Here is a 24,460-nt window from a genome sequence, read left to right as displayed (position 1 = left end):
ATATCAACAGTCCAAGTTATTCATAAAATATAGCTTTATTTACGCCTGCAATGATTTTCCGGAAAGTATCCGAATAAGGCCGTAATAAACTAAACTCCTCACACAAACGATGACGCGGACCGCTGTAGGCGTCATTTTAGAATTATACACTAGTACAGGTGGTAACTAAGGTGTTTGTTTGCATTGTGGGATACGACACGATAGTAAAAGCTTAAAAGATAGGAGACCCTAGACACCTGGAGTGTCTAATGTCTCCCGCGACGTAGACGTATCTCTGGCCACATCGTAAGGGGTCTGTGATAGGCGAGCAAGGGTAACTCGCCGCACGACCAGAAATAGACCCGTGCGTGCGGCATCGTATTTCGCGAGCGCTTCAAAGAGCCATTAGACCACTACAGATGGGGCTCAGTATATGGCATATGCCCGACCCGGAGCTGCGGACTGCTTAGCTGGTTACCGAGGCTCTGCCTCAAAAAGCAGGAGTACGAGCGGGGTGGTTTTGAGTCAGTAAGAGTCTGACACTCACAGAAGTTCTAAAATTTACAAATGATTTTTCGAACCGGGGAACGAGCTTGAGATTCCTTTTTCGGCAGTTGCATTTGCAACCACTCGGCTCGAACAAATAAATAACACTAACACTAACAAGAAATACTACACATATAAAATAAGTATTTGCATCTGCACCAGAATGCTTTAACATTTTTATTACAACAAAAACTACGAGACGTATCGTGCTAAACAATGCAAACACACAGCGCTCGATCTTGCTGTGTAGTGTCAACACGCGACAACAAATTGTCAGGACACACGGCACGGCACGCCACGGTGACAATTACCTCGTTGAATGCCGGACAACCGGCAAAACGACCGGATATTTATACACAAATGTATAACTAATTTATTCAGTTAACTAATGTTGATTAAACGTGTATTTGTTGATTAAATACATAAATTTTGAATTTAATTAGGTACAATTAGTTAGTGTTTGGTCATAATTGGGGGTATCTTTCAACCATTGAGGCTAATTAAAGGGTTTCTTGTAAAAACGGGAATGTGATATAATGATCTATTGACTTATGTATGTAGGTCGGTTCAAACAGGCTGATCTGGAAGTTATTGGGGAGGCCTACGTTCAGGAATGTCTATTCTTATGTCTGATAATTACTTACGATGATAGTGATATGAAATAATAACTGACAGTGAATTTCTTAGGGGTTTCTTTGATTCTAAAATGATATAATTAATATGTTAGAATAATTACTTATATCACTATTTGATTTTTTTTACCGCCTCCTATTGTGATATTATCTGACTTAAAAAGTTAATACTTTTCCTAAGTCTGACAAAACCCTATGCTAAAAATCGTATCAAAATCGGTTCAGCCAACCGCGAGGTAATCGTGCTCACACTTACATACATACATACAGGTCAAACTGAGAACCTTCTTTTGTTTTGAAGACAGTTAAAAACAGAGTGCAACGTTTGCATAAATCATAGTGTATAACCAACTTTATGACATTAAACAAAGATTACAATTTACAACAGCACAGAACAAAGCCATCAACGGCCACTAACCGGATTTAGTTCAAATACTAAAATAATACTAAAACCTAAGAAACAGTAGCGAGCTAACAAACGATAAATAGTACTAAAACTAAATGCAAAGCCAGTAGGAGCCGCAAAGCCTTCGATAAGTCAAAATCCCCGTGTTCAGTCAACAGTCATAAACTACATTAACATTGTCATAAATTTTGAAAATGACGTAACGCTGCTATCCTTCCACGGTACTAAGATGAGGAAACGAGGGTTAGGCCTTAAAGACAGCGATTGTACACACCTATACAGAACCAGCTTATCCTGGTCTCGCTTTGTGATGATCTTTCCGCACATTCAGCGGTCAGTTTGTACTGGTTTTGCATACCTTCATGTGTAACCGTATGTACAATTATAACTAGAATTGTTATTGTACCTATTCTAATAACATGGCATAAATTAAATAAATATTTTAGCTTTCATCATTTCTGCATCTGGCGATACAACCACGCCGCTTAAGATTGATCCGGAGCTGCGGACTACCTAGCAGGTTTACCGGGGTATCGGCTCAGGAGTGGGCACGGGGTGGTTTTTAATCAGTAAGAGTCTGACACTCCCTCTCGCCTCGCCTAGGCCTAAGGCATTTTATGATTTTCCCTCTCATCAAAAAAAGACCGCTTAACAGTATACTCGTATGCACCGTTTACCTTGTATTATCAATTCACCAATTTTTTACAAGCCTACATTGTTAAGTGACTCACACCAACTCTTCTATTCGTAAACGTAAAATCGCTTATTTAAAGTCCTTGCACGCGTTATACAGCAAAGACTAGTATCAAATCGGCGCGATACCAAGCTACCGTGCGCACGGGCAAGCAATAACTCTCAATTATCGACATCAAAGCGGCGTGCGATTGTTTCTTGTGACGTCACACGTCACTGTGACGTCATCGCGTTCTTAGAACGTCATACGATTACGTTACGTATGTTACCTATATCAACAGTAACTGCTTTATTTAACAGGCCTACTGGTACAAAACAGGAAAATTTAAAGTTACTAAATACTCGTAAATGCATTTTCATCATGAATTGAAATAACGACTACCTACCTAATATTGGAGAAGTGAGAGTAAGTCCCATACTTCGATTAATGTAGTATGTCTCACGAGTTTAAAAGTTGACGTGCTCTTTTGTAGCCTATTTACAAAAATAAATTCATTTCATTTCATTTCGAAATGATTATTATAACTTTGACATATTTTTTTTTCGTAAATATCAATAAAACGAAAACCAATCAATACGTCTTTCTTCAAATCCAGAAATCTTAACAATGAAACAATGAATTTATTTTTACAAATAGGCTACAAAAGAACACTTTTACACGTCAAAATTATTATATAAAAAACCAAAATCTAGATGAGGTCGGAGACGCCTTGGTTAGTAGTCGCACTTCAAACTCAAAAAAATGTTCATCCATAATGCATGCGACATCGTAAAACCCCTTATCGTCTTTGATTTATACATGAAAAAAAAACCCTTTGTAGTTTTAATATTTGAAGTAAATATTTTACGTACAAGTTCTGTCCTATCTGCAGGTTAAAACAGGTTTACTATCGGACTATTTGTTCAGGCTAATTTCGAGAACAGATAAGCTATGGTAATAGGTCGTTTACCCTCATTCATTGACGTGTTCAATGTGAGTCTGTATTTATTTTGAGTTTGAAGTGAGTGGTTTTATTTTATTTTTTGTAGCCTACATTTTTTAACATTTATCTATATGTGTATCATGAAATAATGCATTCTGTTTAGAAATATTAATGCAAAACAGTTTGTTACTCTTGTACACCGAAATATCTGAACCAATTTTAATGCAATTTCGCCACAAAGACGGATGGGATAAAACTGAAGCTTGAATAAGATGAAACGGGATGTCTATGGATTAAATATTAGATAAAAGATTACTGTTTACACATTTCGATTATATGGGATTTATTGACATCGTATTACCACCAAATAAGTCTGATACGAATAATGAAATCAATAAAATAAACCTACCTCTACCAATAACTTAATAAAAACAAGCAAGGACTGCATAATTTACATGCAACAGATTTCAACTTCATATAACTACGAGTAATAATAATTAAATAACGTGTAAGTGATAATAAATCTCAGTGAGATGCTGCTCGCATACTCGTTGGAAGGCACAAATATGTAGGGACATACAATTATGCGTGAATTAAGAGTAGGCACACATGATGCGATGGAAACGCACGATTGTGTGAAGTGTAAATGTTTTGTCTTAGATATGATCGGTAAAGTCATCTTTTGATAAGAGATTTTTTGAACAGATAATCTTTTTATGTTGGCACTGTAACTGGTGATCATCATAGTCCTTACAATCCCTTCAGGTTGTTATATAAATGCTGTACAGAAAACAGTGCAAGGGCGATTGTCCTCGGAGGATTCACCGCAGCAAAGAATATGTTATTCAAGTATTTGTATAGTTTTATCATTCAGAAAGATCAAACTCGAAATAATGTCTAGTCTCTAACCTAAAAATAACTTAAATTATATTCGGAAATTAGTTTGTAATTTAAAAATAACTTAAATTATATTCGGAAATTAGTTTGTAATTTCCGAATATAATTTAAGTTATTTTCATGGAAAGTTTACTTTCGTAATAACAATAAATACTAGTCAGATATATATTTTAAAAAAAATTGTCGTTAGTGCCGCTAAAACTGAAGAATCCGATTTGGCTAATTTTGGTCTTGAATTATTTTTAAAAGTCCAAGGAAGTTTTAAAGTATGAGAAGAGAAATATTTAAGGCGATACAAAGTTAGTTTTATAAAAAAATCGTCACATATGAGCCATTTCTTACAATACACGTAGTAAGTAGAGAATATTATTATGTTTTTTTTTAACATGATGTCATTTTGCACGGCAAGTAGGAATGTAAACAACTATGATTCAGACTTGGGCACGGTAATAGTACCACATAAAATAAGTATGTAAGAATAAAATGTGTATCATATACACAGGACATAGGTAGTATCAATTTTACCTAAAATATACATTTTATGTAGGTAAAAGTTATTTATTTTTATACATATAAATTAATATAATTGTTTAACTTACTTCTTCTAGAAATTTTTTGAAATAAGTTTTTAATTTAGAACCTTATCTTACTAAAAGTCGATTGATAGATAAACAAATTATTAAGATAAAATTGCATTATTTTATTAAGAACATGTCATCAACAAAATTTTACATGCAAAAAGAACACAACATGATTAAGTTCTGCCACAAAAGAAGAGAAGTAGACATAGAAGAATACAAAAACCACTTACCTTAGCAATTTTCCTCTTTATCGTAGATTCCAGGTCCTGCAGAGGAGAATAGAGAAGAATGTTAATAGTTAGACAAGCAAAGAAAATCAAAGAAAACATGTTAAGAAATTACTTTGTTATAAAGAGTTCTGTTAAAATGCGATCCATCCAAATTAAGAATTTATTAGGATAAGAATAAGACTGTAAATCCGATAACCAATGTTAGAGAAAGCATAGCTTCTATTACAATAATTATGAGGAAGTTTCTCGACTAATTTCAAACCATGACAGGGGCTCACAACCGTAAACAATTTCCTCGAATGACAGTATGAGTGAGCCGAATTGACTATATTTTACAGTGGTTAAATATTAAAAATATATATCAAACATTTGCCAAACATTGGTTATTGGACCAGTCTCACTATAATAATATATCAACTCATTATATTTTGACGTTAAAACATAGTTCTACGCTACGTAAATGAAAGTTCGTAGACGGGACGCTTCGTAGCGTTCGTCTACGGCGTGCTACGTCGTAGTTCACGTCAAATTATAACGAGCGATATCTTCTGTAGTATAAAGTTTTATTAGAAAAGTTACAGTTGCATGCAAGTACAGATATTCTAGGAAGGAAATATAGAACCTCTGGGAGGCAATAATACGAGAAGGCTGTTTGTTTATATGTTTATTTTTAATATATAAAACTTACAATAGAGCCGATGTATGAAGCTTGCTATATAACTACATACAGATGTTATAGATGATTTCAGAATAATGTTGAGTTCCTACTCCAGTAGATATAACTAACCATTAACTAAACTAATCAATTTTTCAAATGACTTAAAAATAAATCATGCTGAATGAAGAGGGACTGGGAGACCAAATAAAAAATAAACTGTGATAAAACTGATACAAGACAGAGAGTTGGTAATGAGATCATTTAAGATGAAAAAAAAAATAAAATGTAGGCATACACACATAGGCACGCATCGCATGCACACGACATAGGGTAAAGTAGACACGTAAGTCTAGCTGTAAGCTAAAATTTGTTGTGTTTTCACAAACCCTGATCCGAAACACACCAACCAACACACTGACCTACCACAACACCATACAATTAATCACCACACTTCCATTTACTCATCGCTTAAAACGCAATAAATGCAATATTTCATTTAAACAAAAATCGCTTCAATAAAACTGCCCGTACGTCATAAAATCCAATTGATTCCGTGTATAATTCGGCCATACAATTAATTAATCGACTTTCTTGCAACAATAAATATAGTACATTTCGATAATAAAATAACTCCGATCATTATTTTGCTTGCTTTATTGAATATAGTCACGAAAATATCGAATGCACTCATGTAAGTAGTTCGCGCATGAATTTAATTTTGCAAGAGATTTATTTGTAAATATTAAGAAGAGTCAGGTAAGGTATTAAGGGAGATTCGATGGAACAAATTAGGGTTTTAAACCTTATATTTAAATAAGCTAATACAACAATGTCAACCTACACGCACGAAGCTTCGGTGACCGCTTTGTGAAGTCATTTGAAAACTGTACTTTGACTTTCATATCTGTTAAAAAACACTACCAACTACTCGTACACTTTTGTGTCGCCTAAAGAGTGTAATGGAAAGGACCTTAAACTATTCGCGTTTGGAGTTTACAATTTGTTAATATCAACCAAATGAACTCCTATAATCCTGACCATCTCACACAAACAAAAACAAAATGAAAATGTTTCCACTGTAGCTTTTTGCAGTAGATAAAGACTGAATTCAAATCATCGCACGAGTGTGTTTGTCAATTGAAAAATACGCTCTAATAGTGCGTTGTCCAATACTTTTTATTAATAATGTAATAAAAAACAAAATAAGAAAAATCTGCTTTACTTAAAACAAAACAATTGTATAAGACCACCCATTTCACCAAACCCGAGTCACAGTGTAGTGCAAACATACTAAATCACGGTGGCACACGTCGCCACCGCGACCCAGATTACGATGTAATTGCGGAGCCTTGATCTGCGCTGCGCAGGCGCCGCCATTACTGGCGCATTTTAAATACCCGCCATTTTATCCTAATTGGAGGGAAATAGGCCGAGGGACATGAGAAAATAGTGTGTGTGATACTCTTGACTGAGATTACGTGAGTCAAGTAAATTGAGTAAATTGTTTGAATTGTATGTGAATTTGCTCGAAGTATTTCAAGTTGAGGTCAAAGTTTCTAGTTAAAAATAGTGTAAAAATCTGTTGATTACGTCGCTTAAGTAACTATCTCAACGTAGTTTTAAACTGTTAACAGTCGTAGACTGTCTGGACGGCTTAACACCTTTATCTTTCTACTTCTTCACCAACAATCACTCGCAATCCGATCACTCTACAGTATGAAAAAAAATATTAGTTGTATCTACAACCAATACAATTTATGTCAACGAAGCGACGACCCTATACGAATTAAGCTGTAATACCTAAATTAGAAGACTAAATAAGTTACCAAATACATTTTTACGCCCTAACAAAGTCGTGTACTATATTAGTAGTAGTATGTAATGCTTCTATGTATGTACATTATGAAATAAATGAATAAATAAACCGATATTTTTAATTTAACACCTAATGGTAAAGAAAACACGGTATCTTTTTATTTAAAAGTCTCTAACAAAATTTAATACGAAACACGAAATGTCCAACCTCTCCGTTGTGGTCAAGAGAGTCGACAGAAGTGTGTGGGTGAAAAAGAGCCGAATCGTGAGCCGTGGCTCGAAACTGTGTCACCGAGACCACAGCATGCAACACTGAACCAAGATATAAATAAAATAGCCAACTTATTAAATGGATTGGATGGCTTATTAGTCGAGTGGCTGGAAATGCAATTGCTGACCACGAGGTCTCGGATTTATATTTAGATCGTGCAATGTATTAAAGCTGAATAGTGTTGGTATAGTAATATATCTTTCATCGCGTCTGCTCCTTTTACGGGTGTAAAAATAAGCAATTTAGAACATCATCCACATCAACAGCTTATAAGTGGCCACTGCTGACCAAAGGCCCCTTTATCGCACGAAAAAGGTTTTGAGCATTACTCACCACGCTTGCTTATTGCGGGTTGGCGATTTCAAATTAGAAATTATAAGCCCAGGTTTCCTTACGATGTTTTCCTTCACTGTTTGTCAGTGGTAAACAGCAACAAGCTCACAGAATGTGCATCTCTGGTATATTCAATCTATGTAATTCTATTAAAATATTAATTATTCAAACAACCAATCTGCATAATAGTTATAGATAATATTATGATTTATTTGATTTTAATATACTGACTTATTGTTTGTATTTAAATGAGTCATAATTAATGTATTATTTATTTACGACGCCATGCAAATTAAATATTAAAAACACCCTTGTCATAAGACTACGGGACCTAGCAGGCTAGCAAGACAAGAGTCTTATTTAAGTGACCTCTTGAAATACAGCCAACAACAATATACAAAAATATAACTTCAACTTTGTGTCCCCTTTGATTTTCAAATTCCTGGAAAAGTCATCATTTAAATCAGAATATATGTATAATCATAGAACTATACTTTAACCACAGCTTTATGACAAAAAGTAGACAAACAATTAAACATTTTCTAATAATTTGATAAGACACACACACACACACACACATGCTAACCGACCTGTATCAGCGCTTAAAGTTGTATACTGACCTGGAAATACACAAAATACAATTTTAAATATAGGTACATAAAATGTAACATGGATTATATAAGATCATAACTACATATTGATTAATTATGTCTGTATATAATGAGTAAAACACACAAAAGTGTAGAAAATATAATATTTTACTATCCAATGGACCCGGGTACGTCCTAAAACTGCGACCAGCCACCGAGGAATAGGCAGCAGCATTCTCAAACCTGGTGACCTAACTATGATCCTTACGCAACCTGCCAAGCGGGGGGATTACAAAGGGGGGTGACCTGTTCAACAGTGGACGTCTTTCGGCTAATGATGACTATCCAATTTAATGAACTGTTCTGAATGTTATAAGTATAAAAACTGTTTCAAATTATTCATTCTTATTTATGTAAATTATTTAGTTAAAATATCCGTGGAAATACTAAGACACCTTTTAGCTTGACTGACATGTGTATGGACCTAGGCAATAGGCTGTTAACCTGACATTTAGGCTATTAAGTTAGTCCAATGTCACACCAGTAATTGTAGACAGGATGACACAGTAATTACCCACGTGTAGTGTATGTGACGAATGGGATGTTTGAACTACAAAGTAAGGCTATTTTTCTTAGTTTTTGTATAGGTACAATTACTTTTTTTAGATTGCACCACTAATCATAAGACTTTGTGACCACTTGGTCATAAGAACGTTTTTGTCCACTTACGTATTAAAAATCAATTCGACGTGAACAAATGACACGTTAAATCGAATTTATCGGCATCGAACTCTCGACAATTCGAATTACCGACATTTTGAGGCAATGAGTAGTAAAGCGACAGCCTCGTCTTGTGTCGCGGGATGCTGCTCATGAATATGAGCCTCTAGTATGGCTTGAAACTAGTCGAGTTCCTCGTCAAATAATTGCCCAAGTTAGCCGAAAAACATAATAATTAATTTTGAGGCAAATTCATATTTCGACAATTTGATATGTCGAAGATTCGGTAATGTGAAATATTTTAAAAGCCTCTTCAGTTTTGAATTAACGAGAGTCGATTGTATATAAAGAATCCATTATACATAATTGTATAGTTTATTTACACATTTTCCTTCCAATAATCTAGATAACCATATTTTAATGAACCAGTAATCGATCGATACAAATCCCTATCACATGCACATTGCATATTAATAATATCGATATTATGTACTTAACGGTATCGATTAGCATCGATTCAGTTATCGATACATTGATCTATGAACACGTGGCCGATTACGACGTTCAGAAAAGAAGCTTTTATTCTATTTCTATAATATAAATGTTTAATATGAAATGTTGCTACCGTCTGTGCGTCAAGGCAAGGGTGCCCACTGAAAATCAGTGTGCTAGAGGATTTGTGTGCCTAGGTTATACTGGGTGGGTACCCCATTTAGCATAGGCATGTTTTGCTCTGTTTGTTTATACATTTTTTTTTTTTATTTATGATGCATCGTGTATTTTTCTGTTAGAGAAATAAGTTACCAGCTGCATTTTAGATTGATTGTAGAAGGGTTAGAACTGAAGAAGGAACAAGCCCTTATTATGTATACAAGAATACCACCCATCTGTCTGCCTCTTTGAAGAAAATTGGACATTATACTATATTTATTTAATCTAGAGTAATAAATAAAATTAGAGTGTCTATTTGTAATATTGAAATAACTGTTTTTTACTACATGCATACTACACATTGCGATACATACACCAAAGTAATCTTTTTTTACAACTTTCGTCTGTTTGGCTGTCTATTTGTTGTTTTCTTCTGGCTAATCACCGAAACGGCTGGACCGATTTTGACAGCAATTTTATTGGCAAGTAGCTGATGTACTAAGAAGTAACGTAGGCTACTTTTACTAGGTACAAAGTCCATAATCCACGCGAGCGAACCCGCGGGCATCAGCTTGTATTTATAATATTTATAATTATGAAAACAGGCCTAACAATGTAACGGTGCGTCACATTAAATCGCAATAGCATGAACTCACTCATCAATATTTATGGAAATATTGAAAGCGTGCAATTTATCGACATTTTTTATCATAAAGTGGGCGTGGCCGAAGAATTCTTAGTCGCAAGCGCAGGACATGTGTTAAACATAGCAAGCACTCGCGTTCAATTTAAATATTTCTGCATAAAATCTATTAATTCATGGGGAATTTTGTTGCACAGTGTGTTTGTCGCTAAACTATAGAGACAGGTGGTGCTATAAGATAAAAGATCGTATGTAATTAATTGTACAACTTATATACAACGTAGTTTTTTATCTAAATGAATGGAGCTGATTTAAGACGCGTACAGGATATCGTAAGTAACACAAAATAACATGCACCGTTTATTCTAGTATAAATAAATTGCTTCATACAATTAGAATGAATTATTAGAAGTGACCGTTTCCGGCTATATAATAGATTTTAATAAAATGTCTTTTAAAATTGCAGCTTGAACAACTTGAATGATTTTATGTAACGGCAAGATGATCCAGTTAAGAGTGAATGTTTGTAAAAATGAATAGACTGGCGATTTGTTGCATAAGGTTATTCTTTAGGTCGGATGATGGACGCATCTCGTACGGAGTGTGGTCACCTCCAAAACATATTGTCCGATGTTATTTAAAAAATAACCTTTCACACGTGGCACCGTGTACCGTTCGCACAGACAATTGGAACGAGTACCTTTAAATTTTAAACCAACTTAAAGAGATAATCTCATTTCTTATTAATAACAAAAAAACATACCTACGCAAAATTAAATATGTATTGTATTTGCTGGTTAAATATGTGTAGTATTGTATATTTTTGCATGTATATTTTCTGTATATTTATACCAACAAATTATGGCGACGCATTCAATCGAAATATCGCATGACGTCACGCCTGATTACACTTTATACTCCTGTGACGTAACGAGCCCCTACTGTCTCACGTTAAGTCTCTTGTACGCAGATTTTAAATAAACGGAAATAAAATATTGTATTTTTTTTTTTCATTCATGTCGTTACTGAGTTGTAATTCACTAAGTTGAATAAGAATCCCGATGTAACTCGAAACTAGTAGAGCTTTTCTCAATAATATCACACGAATAAGCCGCTATTTTTAATCAATTAACAGAATAATTAGAATTGATCACATCTATGATGGGTTTACGAAATAGGTTATCTTTCACTATTTTGTGGTACAAAAAATACAATACAATTGTAATAATGATTTACATCAAACCAACAACAACACCTAAGTAAACAACTCAGTACATAGATATAGTAAAATTATTGCAATTGCAAATTCCCTTTGTCTTGCAATTCTTTGTTTCCTCGCTCATTCATAAACCTAATGACATTAGCGACTAAGCTAGGAATGCCATTCATGAAGCTATCACGTGTTACTTAGTAAACAACTTAACATAAATCTTTACATAATGTTATATATTATTGAGGAATTTATTTATAAGTTACGACACTATTTATATATTGTTAAAGTTAAAAGAGTTGCATAGTGTATGTGTTAATCTTTGGAGTCAGAATTAAAAAAGTTTGTAGTTCCAAAATAGCAGATGCACTCATAATTTTGCATAAGAATTCGTAAGAAAATTCCACCTGATTTTGATAAAAATCGATTGCACTATTTAGGGATACCAAGAGTAAAAGGCCATTAGAAAATAAAAAGGAATAGTGTCTAAGTATCTACCAAGTTCTTCTACCTACATTATAAAGACGCTTCTATCGTTTTCGAAAAAGGTAATAAAAACCGAACCGAATCTCAGAAATTAAGGTAAGCGAACCCCCATTACAAACGTAACAATAAAAACCGTCGTAAATTCTAAGTACATCATAAGTTCTCCGAGATATCTTAGTTCAGTAAATAAATACCCACGCCCAAACCCTGGGCAAGGGTTAGTCGGTTTGTATGCGTACAGTACGCACCACACAACGCGCGCACAATATGTCCGCGTACATTTATCATCATAAGTGCCGCTATACACGCGCAACAAAGCGACGCGACACGACGCGACACGACAAAGCGCCGGACGACACAACGACACGATTTGTAACTACACCTAAATATTGTATTGTTATTTATTACTACCATTTTACACGGATTCGCTTGTACGCCTGATTTAATAGTATTTTCAACGAGGATAATTCTTCGGTGAATAATAGATTGTAAGGATCTGGGGTAAAGTGGTATGGATAGGGTAGCAGTAATTTTAGTTTAAATTGTGTTGCCTTAAAAGAGTTAAATAGTTGTTTAGAAACTTGGTCGGGCTGAGACCGAATAGTAGGGAACAGCGACTTGGCTAAACAGCACCTCTTGTCCAGGAAAGGGGTAGATTATGGAACAATATAATATGAAGAGTTCAAAATATCTAAAACAACTAATCAGTAATAGAATTATTCTACATTTTTATAATATGGGTAATATTCTTCACGAAGAGTAAACAAAAGAAATGTGGTCAATAAATCGTTCACGGCTTGTATCACACCGTAGCGAACTCTGTCGAGTTCACAGCGATTACATCGTAAAATTTTACATTGTCGATTTAAATGTATCACCTTGATATACCTCTCTCTCACACTAACAATGGAAGAAAGAGACAGAAACAGAAGCGCATAAAATTAAATTGGAAGCGATAATTAACATGGGCTGGTTTAAAGTAAACAGAGGACATAAAGAACATCAGATCATGATTTTCGGGCAAACAACTCGGGGCTGTCGACACCGCTAATGTAATTTTCAACTTTAATTTCAGGGAATAAGTTACTTTTATGTATGGTAAGTATGTAGAGATTTTTCGACCTGATTTTTAACGTGTCACTATAATTGGTTCCGAGACGAGTAGTCGATGATTGACGCGTAATTTTGACGCTGGGTCGTCATTACTTGCAGTTTCGCGAAAAAGATTTTATTGGTACACGTATCGATCACAAATTTTTATTTAGCTTTCTGTCACATTGTACGGTTATCACTGAAATTGAATTTATTATCTTTGCCAAGTCGTTGAGTGTAATAAAAGTTAATGTAAAGCAGTTGAGTTAAATTAAATTGCCGATTGAAATCATCCGGGCACCCTTGTGGTAAATCAATTGAATAATTTTAATATTTTATTCAGAGACACTTAACGTAAAGGTACATGAAAGAATAAATATATTCGGAAGCGATGGCCCTTTTGTATTGTGTTGGCCTACAGGGGATTCACAATACTTACGAATAAACAAACATAAATACAGAGTAATAATTTCTACCAATTATATGTTTAATGTCATGATGTTCGCATGCTCCGATCGTAATGATGAACAAATTGAATACATCATAAAACTTTCAAAATAACTGTATAATTAACACTACGCAATTACAGTGACAGTTTGTCAGTAAAAAAAAGCATTTTTGGGACACAAGATGATATTCATCACACACGCCCCGAGAAGATAATTCGCGAACAATTTGCTTGGTTTATCAGTACGTAATTATCCGAAACGCGTACGTTAATGAACGGTTGCGTTACACTGCGGTGTGAGCGACGGCCGCTAGCGGGTAATGTGGCTGGAGGAAAATAAATTCGTAGACTTATCATTTACGTAATTTAATTGTATGCTATTTTAAGAATGAAATAATGAATAAATTATTGAGCGTACAATTTGAACACAATAATGCATATTATTTATAGACAAAAGTGCAATGCAATGGATATAGACTTCCAAGAGGACAAAATTACAAAACAATTGCTCACCAGATTTGAAATGCATAAATGAATAGTCAGTAAAGGAAAATTCACTTTAATGATGATAAATTTACTAATAAAATAATTCCATAAACCTAACCAACATCAAACTATAACTTATATATACGGCAAAGCACTAACTAAACACCTACTTCAACTCTCAAAAACCCGCCGCCATTTTACAAATCTTGCACCAAACGATAAAATATCGCGCTCTTGCGCATCTTCGCGTAAGAATAATGTGGACGGACCGCCGGCGTGTTATTACCCCGTGAGTTATGGCGTTGACACGTATAGTGTCGGCGGAGAAAATATTACGCACAAAAGTGATAATTAACCATGAAATCTTATTTCCGTGAAACTGTGGAAAGTCGATTGTATAAGCTACTAATTAAATGGAGACTAGACGGGATGGGACGATGCAAAAGTCACTTGTATAATTTTTTCACCGGAACGAACTGGTTCAAAGCGGTTTTATGAGTTTAATTTGAGTGCTTGTTTTCGGTTCTGAGACTGTGGAGTGCGTTTTGATGGTTCTTGTTTAATATAATGAGATAGAGTTCATTATTGGAGTGGCTTTAGAGGGATGGAATTAAAATGTGAAGTTTTAAATATTGCATAGTTGGACTTTAACCCTTTTATCTTGGAGAGGTATATTTTTCCTCAAAGGTTTTCGCGTCTAGTGATTATGATAATTTAGAGCTATGAAAACTCCGTCTCATTTTTTTATATTACTAAGCCTATAAACGGTTATCAGTCGAACATAAAAACTAGTTTTATTGCAAAAGAAATTGAATTTCAAAAAACAGCATAAACAAGTGTGACAAGCACTTACAATATAATTCCCCTAAGAGCTAATTAAAATGATAATCCACCAGCCTGCTGGATAGTCCTCAACAATTTCTATTCAAATGACAAAAAAATACTCATTACTATCAGTTATTCGAAAGATCGATGACAATTTACTTAAGTTATTGCGATGCGTCGGTAGGGGGCACAGGTGAGCTCTCTGCCTATCACCTTACCGTTCATAATATATTCATACACTCGACCAAGTAAAAACTAAAGGTTGGCTAGTAAAAAGTCATATTTCTACAATTAAATGGCTACATTTCCATATCATGGAAATTCATGGGAAAATTTTACATCTGTCTCTTTGTGCACAAGTTGTTCAAGGGTTTGTTTTGAATGCTATTTTAATAGCTACGATTTGAGTTGTATAATGGTGACATAGAATAATTATTGAGATTTTATTGGATTAAAATTGCATTGAGCAGCAGACAGAGCGTGTTCGGCGCTCAGATAGGCCGGCTTGCATGTACCAACCAATCACAGCGCCAAACGCGCTCTCGTTTCGATTTCGTTTTATGTAACACCAACTCGTACAAAGCCCTCAAAACTATTACAAATCCATCATCACCCATTAACTTACTTCAGCAATTCACATACATTCCTTATCTCAATACTAAATATTTGCTACAGTTAAGGCAACGACTTCACCCTGATTCCTTACAAGTACTTTACCAGCACCTACTGCCATCTGACCTCTAACCAGCCAATGATATGATATACTCTCGTTTCCATAACGTCTTGCAATCACGTCACATTGGCTGTTACAACCGATCCAGGCTTCTGATTGGTGCAAATCTAGTTCTGCTGCATGTCGAGTTTGCTATCAGTCAATCAGATAACAGATTAATATGTAGGATTGTAGGTGCTGAATGACAATCTCAACGCCATAAAATACCTGATAAGAGTAGTTTACAGTTAGATAGCCATGTAATTAGTAAATAACAATTAGAAATATGTAGTTGATCTTAAATGTGGTTGAGATATACAATGATATGCGATTATTTGCAATAAATTGTGGTGTAGTAAGACTGGTTTAAGGACATCGGTTGGTGTTAATGGCTTGTAGTTTCCATGGTCTAAGAAGGAAATACATTTATTTGCAATAGCTCAGAAATAGCTACGATTGCTGTTATAACTTCACTTTTAAAATTCAATAGGTTTGTCCTTCACTAAATCAGATGCTTCCAACTCATTGGTCATGTCAATTTACATTGCAATGAATCGAAAAATTAAGATCTATATAAAACTATGTCATAGTCAATTAATTAAATATGAGAGACTTACCAGTCAGATCATGTTAAATAGATAAAATAAGATCAAAAATTGCCGAAAGTCTAATACTGAGACATGACTAAGTTTTAACCACCTATAAAATATTTACAAGTGGCCATATTGGCCTAAAACTAATGACTACTAGCTACAATTTGGCACGGGCTCCGCAGGAGATCTACTCAGAGGAGTCAGTGTCCCTTAAAGGTGTTGAAGGTGGCCACCGGGGTGGTTTTAGTGAGATCAAATTCCCACGCTCTATAGTCTTTTATCTCCGAAAAGCTAGGCGCATTTTGAAGGTTTCCCCCGTCACCAAATATGGACTACAATTTGCCAATAAATATTAATACTATGATTACTAATATTATAGTCGACGACAGAAAAATATCCCAGCTCAAATTCACAAAACTAAATCTAATTCATCTCACAAACCATCATCTTAGATCACAGCATGCTCCAGAAATACCCACGGCCAAGTTGTTTACGTTAGCCATAATGAATGAACAACACTTAGAAGCAATTAAATAGTTAGAGATAATGTATGCACAGAGACTTTACTACTACATAAATATGTAATGAGATAGGAAAACATGGTTTCTGTCACTTGTCTGAGCATGCGCATGTGGAAACTGAGATAAACGAGTTGGTAAGGGGAAAATATTAACATGGTGGCGATTAGGAAGAGAACTTGTTAGAATAAGACTCAAGCTATTCTCGAAGAGTTGAATTGAGACGTTTCATTGAAGATACAAATACAGATAGGACTTAAGGTGACACGAGTATTGTTCGACTTTTGTATTATGAGTCCTATTAGAATAGGGAGTGAGACTAATTTTGAAAACAAAAAATGTAACGTGGCGATCGCACTTCAGATTTAATGTTACACAGTAGCATTTGTAGTCAATGGTTCAACGAGATAGTCATAATAAAATATCATTATTTTCCTCATCGTACAATAATTCATTTAATACCACACCCAATTCACACTTGCTACAAAATTATGCCATAACTTTCCATTGTAGATATGATAAAATAAAGACATTACTTTTGTTTTGTCTACACAAGTTCGCGACGATTGTCATGATTGATTAAATCGACGCGGCCGGCGCCGGCGCAGCTTTCTACGCACCGGAACGAAACGCCCATACAGTGATGCAGGTAGCTTTATTGACATGTGTTTTATTTACACATGTTTCTTTTTTATTTTATTTTCTACGTTGTGGGTGTTAGAATAGATATTAACTATACTCCAAAATGATCGGAGCTTCGGAGAGATTTGGAAAACATTGTTACCATACTAAACTTTTTTATAATATTCGAAGTTCGTACTAAAAAGAAAACTTCGATTTTTTTAATGGTAGTAGCCGGTAAGCTGTTGGATAGATCACCTGATGGTATCTAAGCAATTGCCGCCACCCATTGTCACCCTGAACACCAAGGGTGTTACAAATGCGTTGCCGGGCTTGTGGAGTTTAGTAATTTAAGGGTTGTTGGAGAATTCAAGCGGGAATCGGGGATTTGGAAGATTGGTAATTGCGTATCCGGCGACGTGGCCTAAATTTAACGCGAGTGATATCACAACCGAAAAGGTAGTACCTAATTAATAAATACAAAGTACCTAACAGACCTCCACTTTTCACAAAACCCTTTGGAAAAACTATAAACACTACACTTGTAAACTAAAATTTAAATAAGTAAAGTCAGCCATTTAATATCAATGGCCGTTTCACGTAAACATCTGAGTGAATTTAAATGGCGGCCGCACTTACTACCGCTCGGAGCAAGACCAGTCATTTGCTTGCCCTCAATGATCTAGAATTCTAGGTGTTATTGAGTACCTAAGTCTGTACTTAGTCTTTATGGTTAGGCACTAGATTCTTGCCTGACTTTTATTTCTTTTGGTACTTATTTTAGGCGTTCTTTAACACTAATTTTTGTGGGATTTGTTGATGTTCGTAGGTAAAGGTGTTTAAGACAATCGAAAACTGCACTTTTACGTTATTTTTTTTTTTAATCATATTATACTTTCAATTAAACTCGATACAGCAATAATATGAAGTTTCACAAAACCATAGGAAACGAATGGTTAGGTCAAATATTAAGAAAATCAGTTAGGTTAAGTCGACGATTTAACGATTTGTATAATTCAGTTTATACAAGGACCCTAGGACTATACAAAATATATACAAACACGTGGAAATTCACCTCCCAAATACGGTATCAAAATAAAACAAAAATACGATGACATCGCAATATAAACGTCGAAATATAATTTACTTACAATTTTATAGTCTTCGTATGGGGTGTAAAACTGAATATTTGCTTACCAAACTGTATGTGGTCTGTAATGCGGTAGGTGCTGCGATAACTTCGGACATAAATTAATCTACACCTATACCTATATAAGCTAGATGCGATTTTACGGAAATCTGATAAAACTATCTTTATTGAGGGTTGGCACTTGGAATAATATCTAACTAGCTTGTCGTCTGCTACTTTGGCTGTTAATTGTATGCAGATTTGTTATAAGTAGATTCCAGTTCTGTAAATTGGGTAGTTTCCAGTATAAGAACGCATCTTCCGATTTTTTTGCCGGTAGACGAGCAGACGGATCACCTGATGGTAAGTAATCGCCGCAGCCTATGAACACCCAAAACACTAGCGTTACAAGTGCTTTGCCGTTGCCGGCCTTTTTGTGGCTAACCACCAAAAGGCCGGCTGTTTATGGATTTTGGGGAATCGGTGATTGGGAAGATAGGAAAGAGGATTGGGAATTGTGCTTACGGTAACCTCACTCATCCAACGAAGACAACATTTTTATAATTCGTATTTTTGCAAACCATCACGAGAACAAACTTATCAACAAAAATTTTACATTACAGGTAAAAAAATACAAAAGTCCAACAACGATTAAGTTGGACAAATTATTCGATTCAAAAATATCGATATATCGAAAGTGATTCGTAAATCACAATCGATTGCGATGGTCGAGGTGAAACTGCTAGTGTCGAAAGCTTGGCCAGTCAGCCACCCACGTTAATGTCATCCTCTTATTAAGATGTTATTTTGTTTCCGAAGCAATTGTTGAAAGTTGTTTGTCCTGTGAACGACAGAGAAACTGATATGCTCAATGTTTTATATGAATTTTATTTGTTGTTGGACATTAAGCAGGTCTTGAGATTTGGATGTGAAAATTGTGTAGGTATGTGCCCTCTATAGCTTTCTTTTTCTATTATACGTAACCATTTTTTAAGGGGGCGAATCAGTCAATGACTTTTCCCGTCTTGGGTGAGACGAGAGGGAATGTCAGACTCTTACTAACTAAATCCATTCCGTTCCTACTCCTGCTTCAAGAGCCGGAGTCCCGGTAATCTGTTACGTTGTCCGCAGCTCCGGATATTATACGTATCGTGACTAAATCACGATTGTATATTATAACGTACCACAGTATAACACTTTTTTTTTTAAATTAAGACATATAGGTAGTAGCTATGCCTTATAGAGCCTTTACGACCTGACAATAGTTGATACTCGATACGTATCTACCTAGATCGCAGTATATAACGCTATAACTATCGAGTAAAACTTGTCAAAAACAGTAAATAATTAATGATGTGTGAAATAGCAAAAAAAAAATTTATCTAAATTGGCAAACTATGACTAATTCGTCAATGAACACGGTATTTAAGAACGCTATCTGAAAACGCATTTATCTAATACCTATGCCTTGTAAATTCATCATGCTTAAATATATTAACTATAAATGAAGAAAAGACAAATACATAACATTAATTTACTACATTTTGAAAGTTTAGTTTACACATAGACACCTCATTAAATTAACGGATTTAAAAATGAGACTCATAATTTATCCCAAAACTATCTGTCGTCGTGTAAGCTACCTTATAAAGATATTGGTTTACTTGACAAATGATACGGGAGTTTAACATCTCAATTAACCGTGACTTATCACAACAAATCTAACCAAACTGCGATAATTATTTACGCAAATCATAAAAACAAATGTAGGCGACGAACAGGACTAAAGCAAATAAATAATTAAGTAATTAAAAAATCTATGAGTGTTTAATAAAGAACTTATATCGTACAGTCCAATGTGGGTAGCGTGTATAATTTAAAATTGCCATTTTTTCCGTTGGCAACCCACGGCCAGATTAGTCAGTATTTCGACATTCTCGGCCCACATGCACTGGTTATTAACATAAAACGCTACAATTCATTGTGCAATAAACGCGAAATGCGATTTTATCTAGCAACAAGACGACGACGTAAAATTCAGCGCCGTGTTTTTTCGACAAAACCAATATTGGTGTGTTTGCACCAGCCAGCCCTGCGAGCGCGCCCGCTCCGACAAATGTTTGTCGAGCCTTTACATTTATGATTTTGTTCTCCGTCGATGATTGATTCTATTTTTAACGTCGACATAAAATATTATGTTGCCTTTAAAAGTTATTTTGTTAATCGAAAACCAATTTTTAATATTGACGTGTATTGTTTATCGATGTTTATTATCTCGCCGAGCCGAAACCTATTTTCAAACAGTAGAAGAAGATTATTAACAACTGTATTTATCCATAAAATACAGATACAATAACTTGTAAGTTATGTACGTAAGTTTTGAGCAAACATTGGTTGAAGTTAGACCAACAATGGCGACTATCAGATGCTCGTATTTCAAGGGAAGTATAAAACGGTGTATATTTTAAAGTTTTCGACTTCATTGTACATTTACACCCCCACAATTGAATTTTACGATCCCCTTGTGAATATTTCAACAATCATTACGAACATATTGAATTTTTATGCACTTTTTTATTTGCAGATATTCCAAGTGTTAAGCTGTAAATCTTTGTAAAAATAGCGACTGAAATGCAATAAATTCTCAAAGCAAATTGGCTTCATTTCATCGCCGATATTGATTAAAGTAATTGAAAGGAAAAAGACGGTGCAATAAATACATCAAAAGAAAAGTACTCGTATAAATTAAGAGAAACAAGCCAGATTACATTAGTCTTCAACTACTCGAGGTCATTCTTACTTTTGTGAACACAAAGTACCTACAGGCTAACCTTTTACACGTCAGTAATATATGGATCTCAACAATTGGGTTCGATAGATAAACATATGGCATGTGTACACAGAAGTGCATCACAAACAATGCACTCCACATTCCAACGTACGCCCATACAGGTCCCATTCCTGGTGCAAGGGTCACATCCCGAAAAACTCGAAATGTAACTGCACCACGCGCGCATAACGAAGCTTTAGCTTAAGCCATCAGATAGCACAACCTGAATGTACTGCCTCTGCTAACTGCCACAAAAACAATGTCCACCACACTGGTTTACAGATAATATTTCAGATGAAACAAAGCTCATACAATTTTGCCAACCGACAAAGCGGCATCGCAAATCTCATTTGCAGACAACAAACAGATAACTATCTCATTCTTTCAACAATGGCCGGTAGGCTCATAAACAGAGCCTAATTAGTAATATTCCGAGTGCATTGTGGTATCTTAACAAATGGACAATAAGATGGAAGCGTGGTTATCTAGGGCGATAAGGGCGCCGCGCCAGGGAGCGACAATTATCAGCCAATGACGTTTGCTTGGTGCGTTTTCGCGGAGGCCGACCGTGCGAAAATGTGAACGTAAACATCGCGTTGTGCTCCAACCATTGCTGCATAAACCTCGGTTGATTTAACTTCGCGGAGCAACAAGGCGTCGCTGGAAGTTGTTCGCCGCACTGTGCCGTTCTTGTAGGCTTACGCGTTCGAGTTGAGATAGGATCGTGGTCGGAATACGTAATGGTCGGTAGTGCTCGCCCATGTAGCTCCCGCTTATTGTTCCAACTCTTGTCCGGCGTAGAACGTAAATTGAATAAGTGAGTCCTAGAAAGCTGAGTTACGGCGGCTCGGATTAGACTTTCTTTGGTTAAATTGGACTCTAAGTCATAACTTGATTTATTGCCAGTGTATCGGGGGTCGATGTGATATGTTTTCCTGTTCGGTTGACGCACTTTATGTACACAGTGCTTTTCAAATTCTACAGAAAAGTCGATTTTCAATCTATAAGTCTCGTTCATTGGTCCTAAAAAGGCTTTATAATTGACTCTCGGTTGTGGCTGAGGACAGCTAGTACGCCAAGAGACCTCAACGGCCTGGGCTTGATTTAGTAGATTTCTATGTGAGACATCGTAGCAGTGGAATTATAAGATGTATACTTTGACATACCATCAGAAAAAGGTAGCTAGCAACTGTACAGAGAAACACCTTGACATAATTAACCTACACAAAAAGAAATGTTACGGAGAAATTTTACGAAATTACTAAATAAAAAATATTTCATATTCAGCACCTTTTCTTAAAACATGACCAGAAAAAATGCGGTCATCAAGCAGAATTAGTTGTCTAGGCACAATAACTAATACGCAATTTATGCTAAGTTTGGAGTAATTGATATGTAGCGCCCTCGAACCTAACTCCGGGAGCGTTTAATTTGCGTAAAATTAGTTTTATTTTTAATAAGGGACGGTGTAACGTTTTATGAACACTTTTGTTAGACCCCAGTTAATTGCTTCGAGCGTTTTGTCTTTATTCAGCGTGTTATTGTATGATAATATTCAGTTCAACATAATTTGTGAATAGAGTTCTTCGTGATGTTAAAGTAATGTTGTTCAGCTTAAAAATAGTTAACTGTGGAAATACAATCTTCATTATTTAGTTTTTTTTTATCATATAAGCCGGTAAACGAGCATACGGATCACCTGATGGTAAGCAATCGCCACCGAACATGGACACTCGAAACACTAGAAGCGTTACCGGCCTTTTAGGGGTTAGGAATTTAAGGTTTCTTGGGGAATCGTGGAAAGGGAAGGGGGTAATTGGGCCTTCGGTAACTTCGCTCACACAACGCAAGCGTTGTTTCTTATTATTTCACGAGATTAAACCGGTGTTTTTATTAATGAATACCCTATAGAGTGTACAGACCTAATAGGTACATTTACATAATATCATAATCACACACAACAAAACACATTTTCCACAAACCGATCTCGCAGACATCACATCAACCACCCAGTTAAACTAATTGGCAAAGTTATTAATCAACACATAAAGATAAGAAGATCAATAATTAAGAATCATTCACAAGATTATACCTTAGCATTTTATTAATTGAATTTGAATCTGTATCACATTAAACACGTGTGACTGGAATGATGACGAGAGCGTAAATGACAAAATTGAAACTTATGATGGATGACGTCATTACGTAAACTAGTTGTTCTGGTCTTCTAATGACAGTTGTCGCGACTCATACATTAATATTTGTGAAGTAGTAATTTCTACTTAATGAGCGGTTGGGAAAATGATTGAGTTCTTTCTTTATTTTTTCTTCTAGAAATCAAATAGCGAATATTAACCAGATTAAGCTTATCATAGCGAATATTAACCAGGTTTAGCTTGGTATCAGTTTTTATGAGTTGGAGGGCATTTTTTTGATGAATCTGCGTTTGGCCTCCAACCCGCTTACTGCCAGGACGGCGAAGCGAAGATGTGGCCGAATATGGAGCAAACAGACTTAGATAGTACCTATTCACTCTGACCTTGAAAAGACCATTGACATTTCTTTAATTGACCGTGTTACAAATTCAGAAACCCCAAGATCGATATCAAACTTATTTAAACTTTTGTTTTTAGTGCACATACTCCCTAATTGTTTTCCAAAAATCAATTAAAATCTGATTCGACCATGACAGTTGAAGTCGACATTACAAGATTGAAGCACCAACTATCCTCTTACAAAATCAGTTGTTTTTACGATTGCTGACTAAATCGCGATTGCTTTTGTACACTGACAGCTGCGTTGTCAGTTGTTTCGCTGACAACCAGTTACATAATAAGTCCATGTCATTGACAAATGAATCTGTCCTATAGGGATGTCACGCGTGTTTTCGGCGAAATTTTATTTAAAGCGTTCACTTAGTATGTGTCAAGTTGGAGTGCATT

The 24,460-nt window shown here is 35.4% G+C and overlaps 1 protein-coding gene and 1 long non-coding RNA gene across 4 annotated transcripts in view; one reads left to right on the top strand and one right to left on the bottom strand.

Moving 5' to 3' along the window:
- LOC118276513 (serum response factor homolog) overlaps window positions 1-24,460 on the bottom strand; it is a 230,352-nt gene that overhangs the window by 147,786 nt on the left and 58,106 nt on the right. For 2 of the 3 annotated variants that reach the window (XM_035594865.2, XM_035594866.2), the window contains exon 3: window positions 4,888-4,923. The exons of the other annotated variant lie outside the window; for it this stretch is intronic. In XM_035594865.2, the coding sequence (XP_035450758.2) occupies window positions 4,888-4,923 (36 nt within the window). The remainder of the gene's footprint in view (window positions 1-4,887; window positions 4,924-24,460) is intronic. 3 annotated transcript variants of the gene reach the window in all.
- The window catches only part of LOC126912924 (uncharacterized), a 213,685-nt gene that overhangs the window by 184,929 nt on the left and 4,296 nt on the right, over window positions 1-24,460 (top strand). The gene's annotated exons all lie outside the window — the stretch shown is intronic.

This window comes from Spodoptera frugiperda, chromosome 31 (assembly GCF_023101765.2).
Source record: "Spodoptera frugiperda isolate SF20-4 chromosome 31, AGI-APGP_CSIRO_Sfru_2.0, whole genome shotgun sequence".
NCBI lineage: Eukaryota > Metazoa > Arthropoda > Insecta > Lepidoptera > Noctuidae > Spodoptera > Spodoptera frugiperda.
The sequence above is the reverse complement of the archived record's forward strand: the minus strand, read 5'-3'. Positions and strand labels throughout refer to the sequence as shown.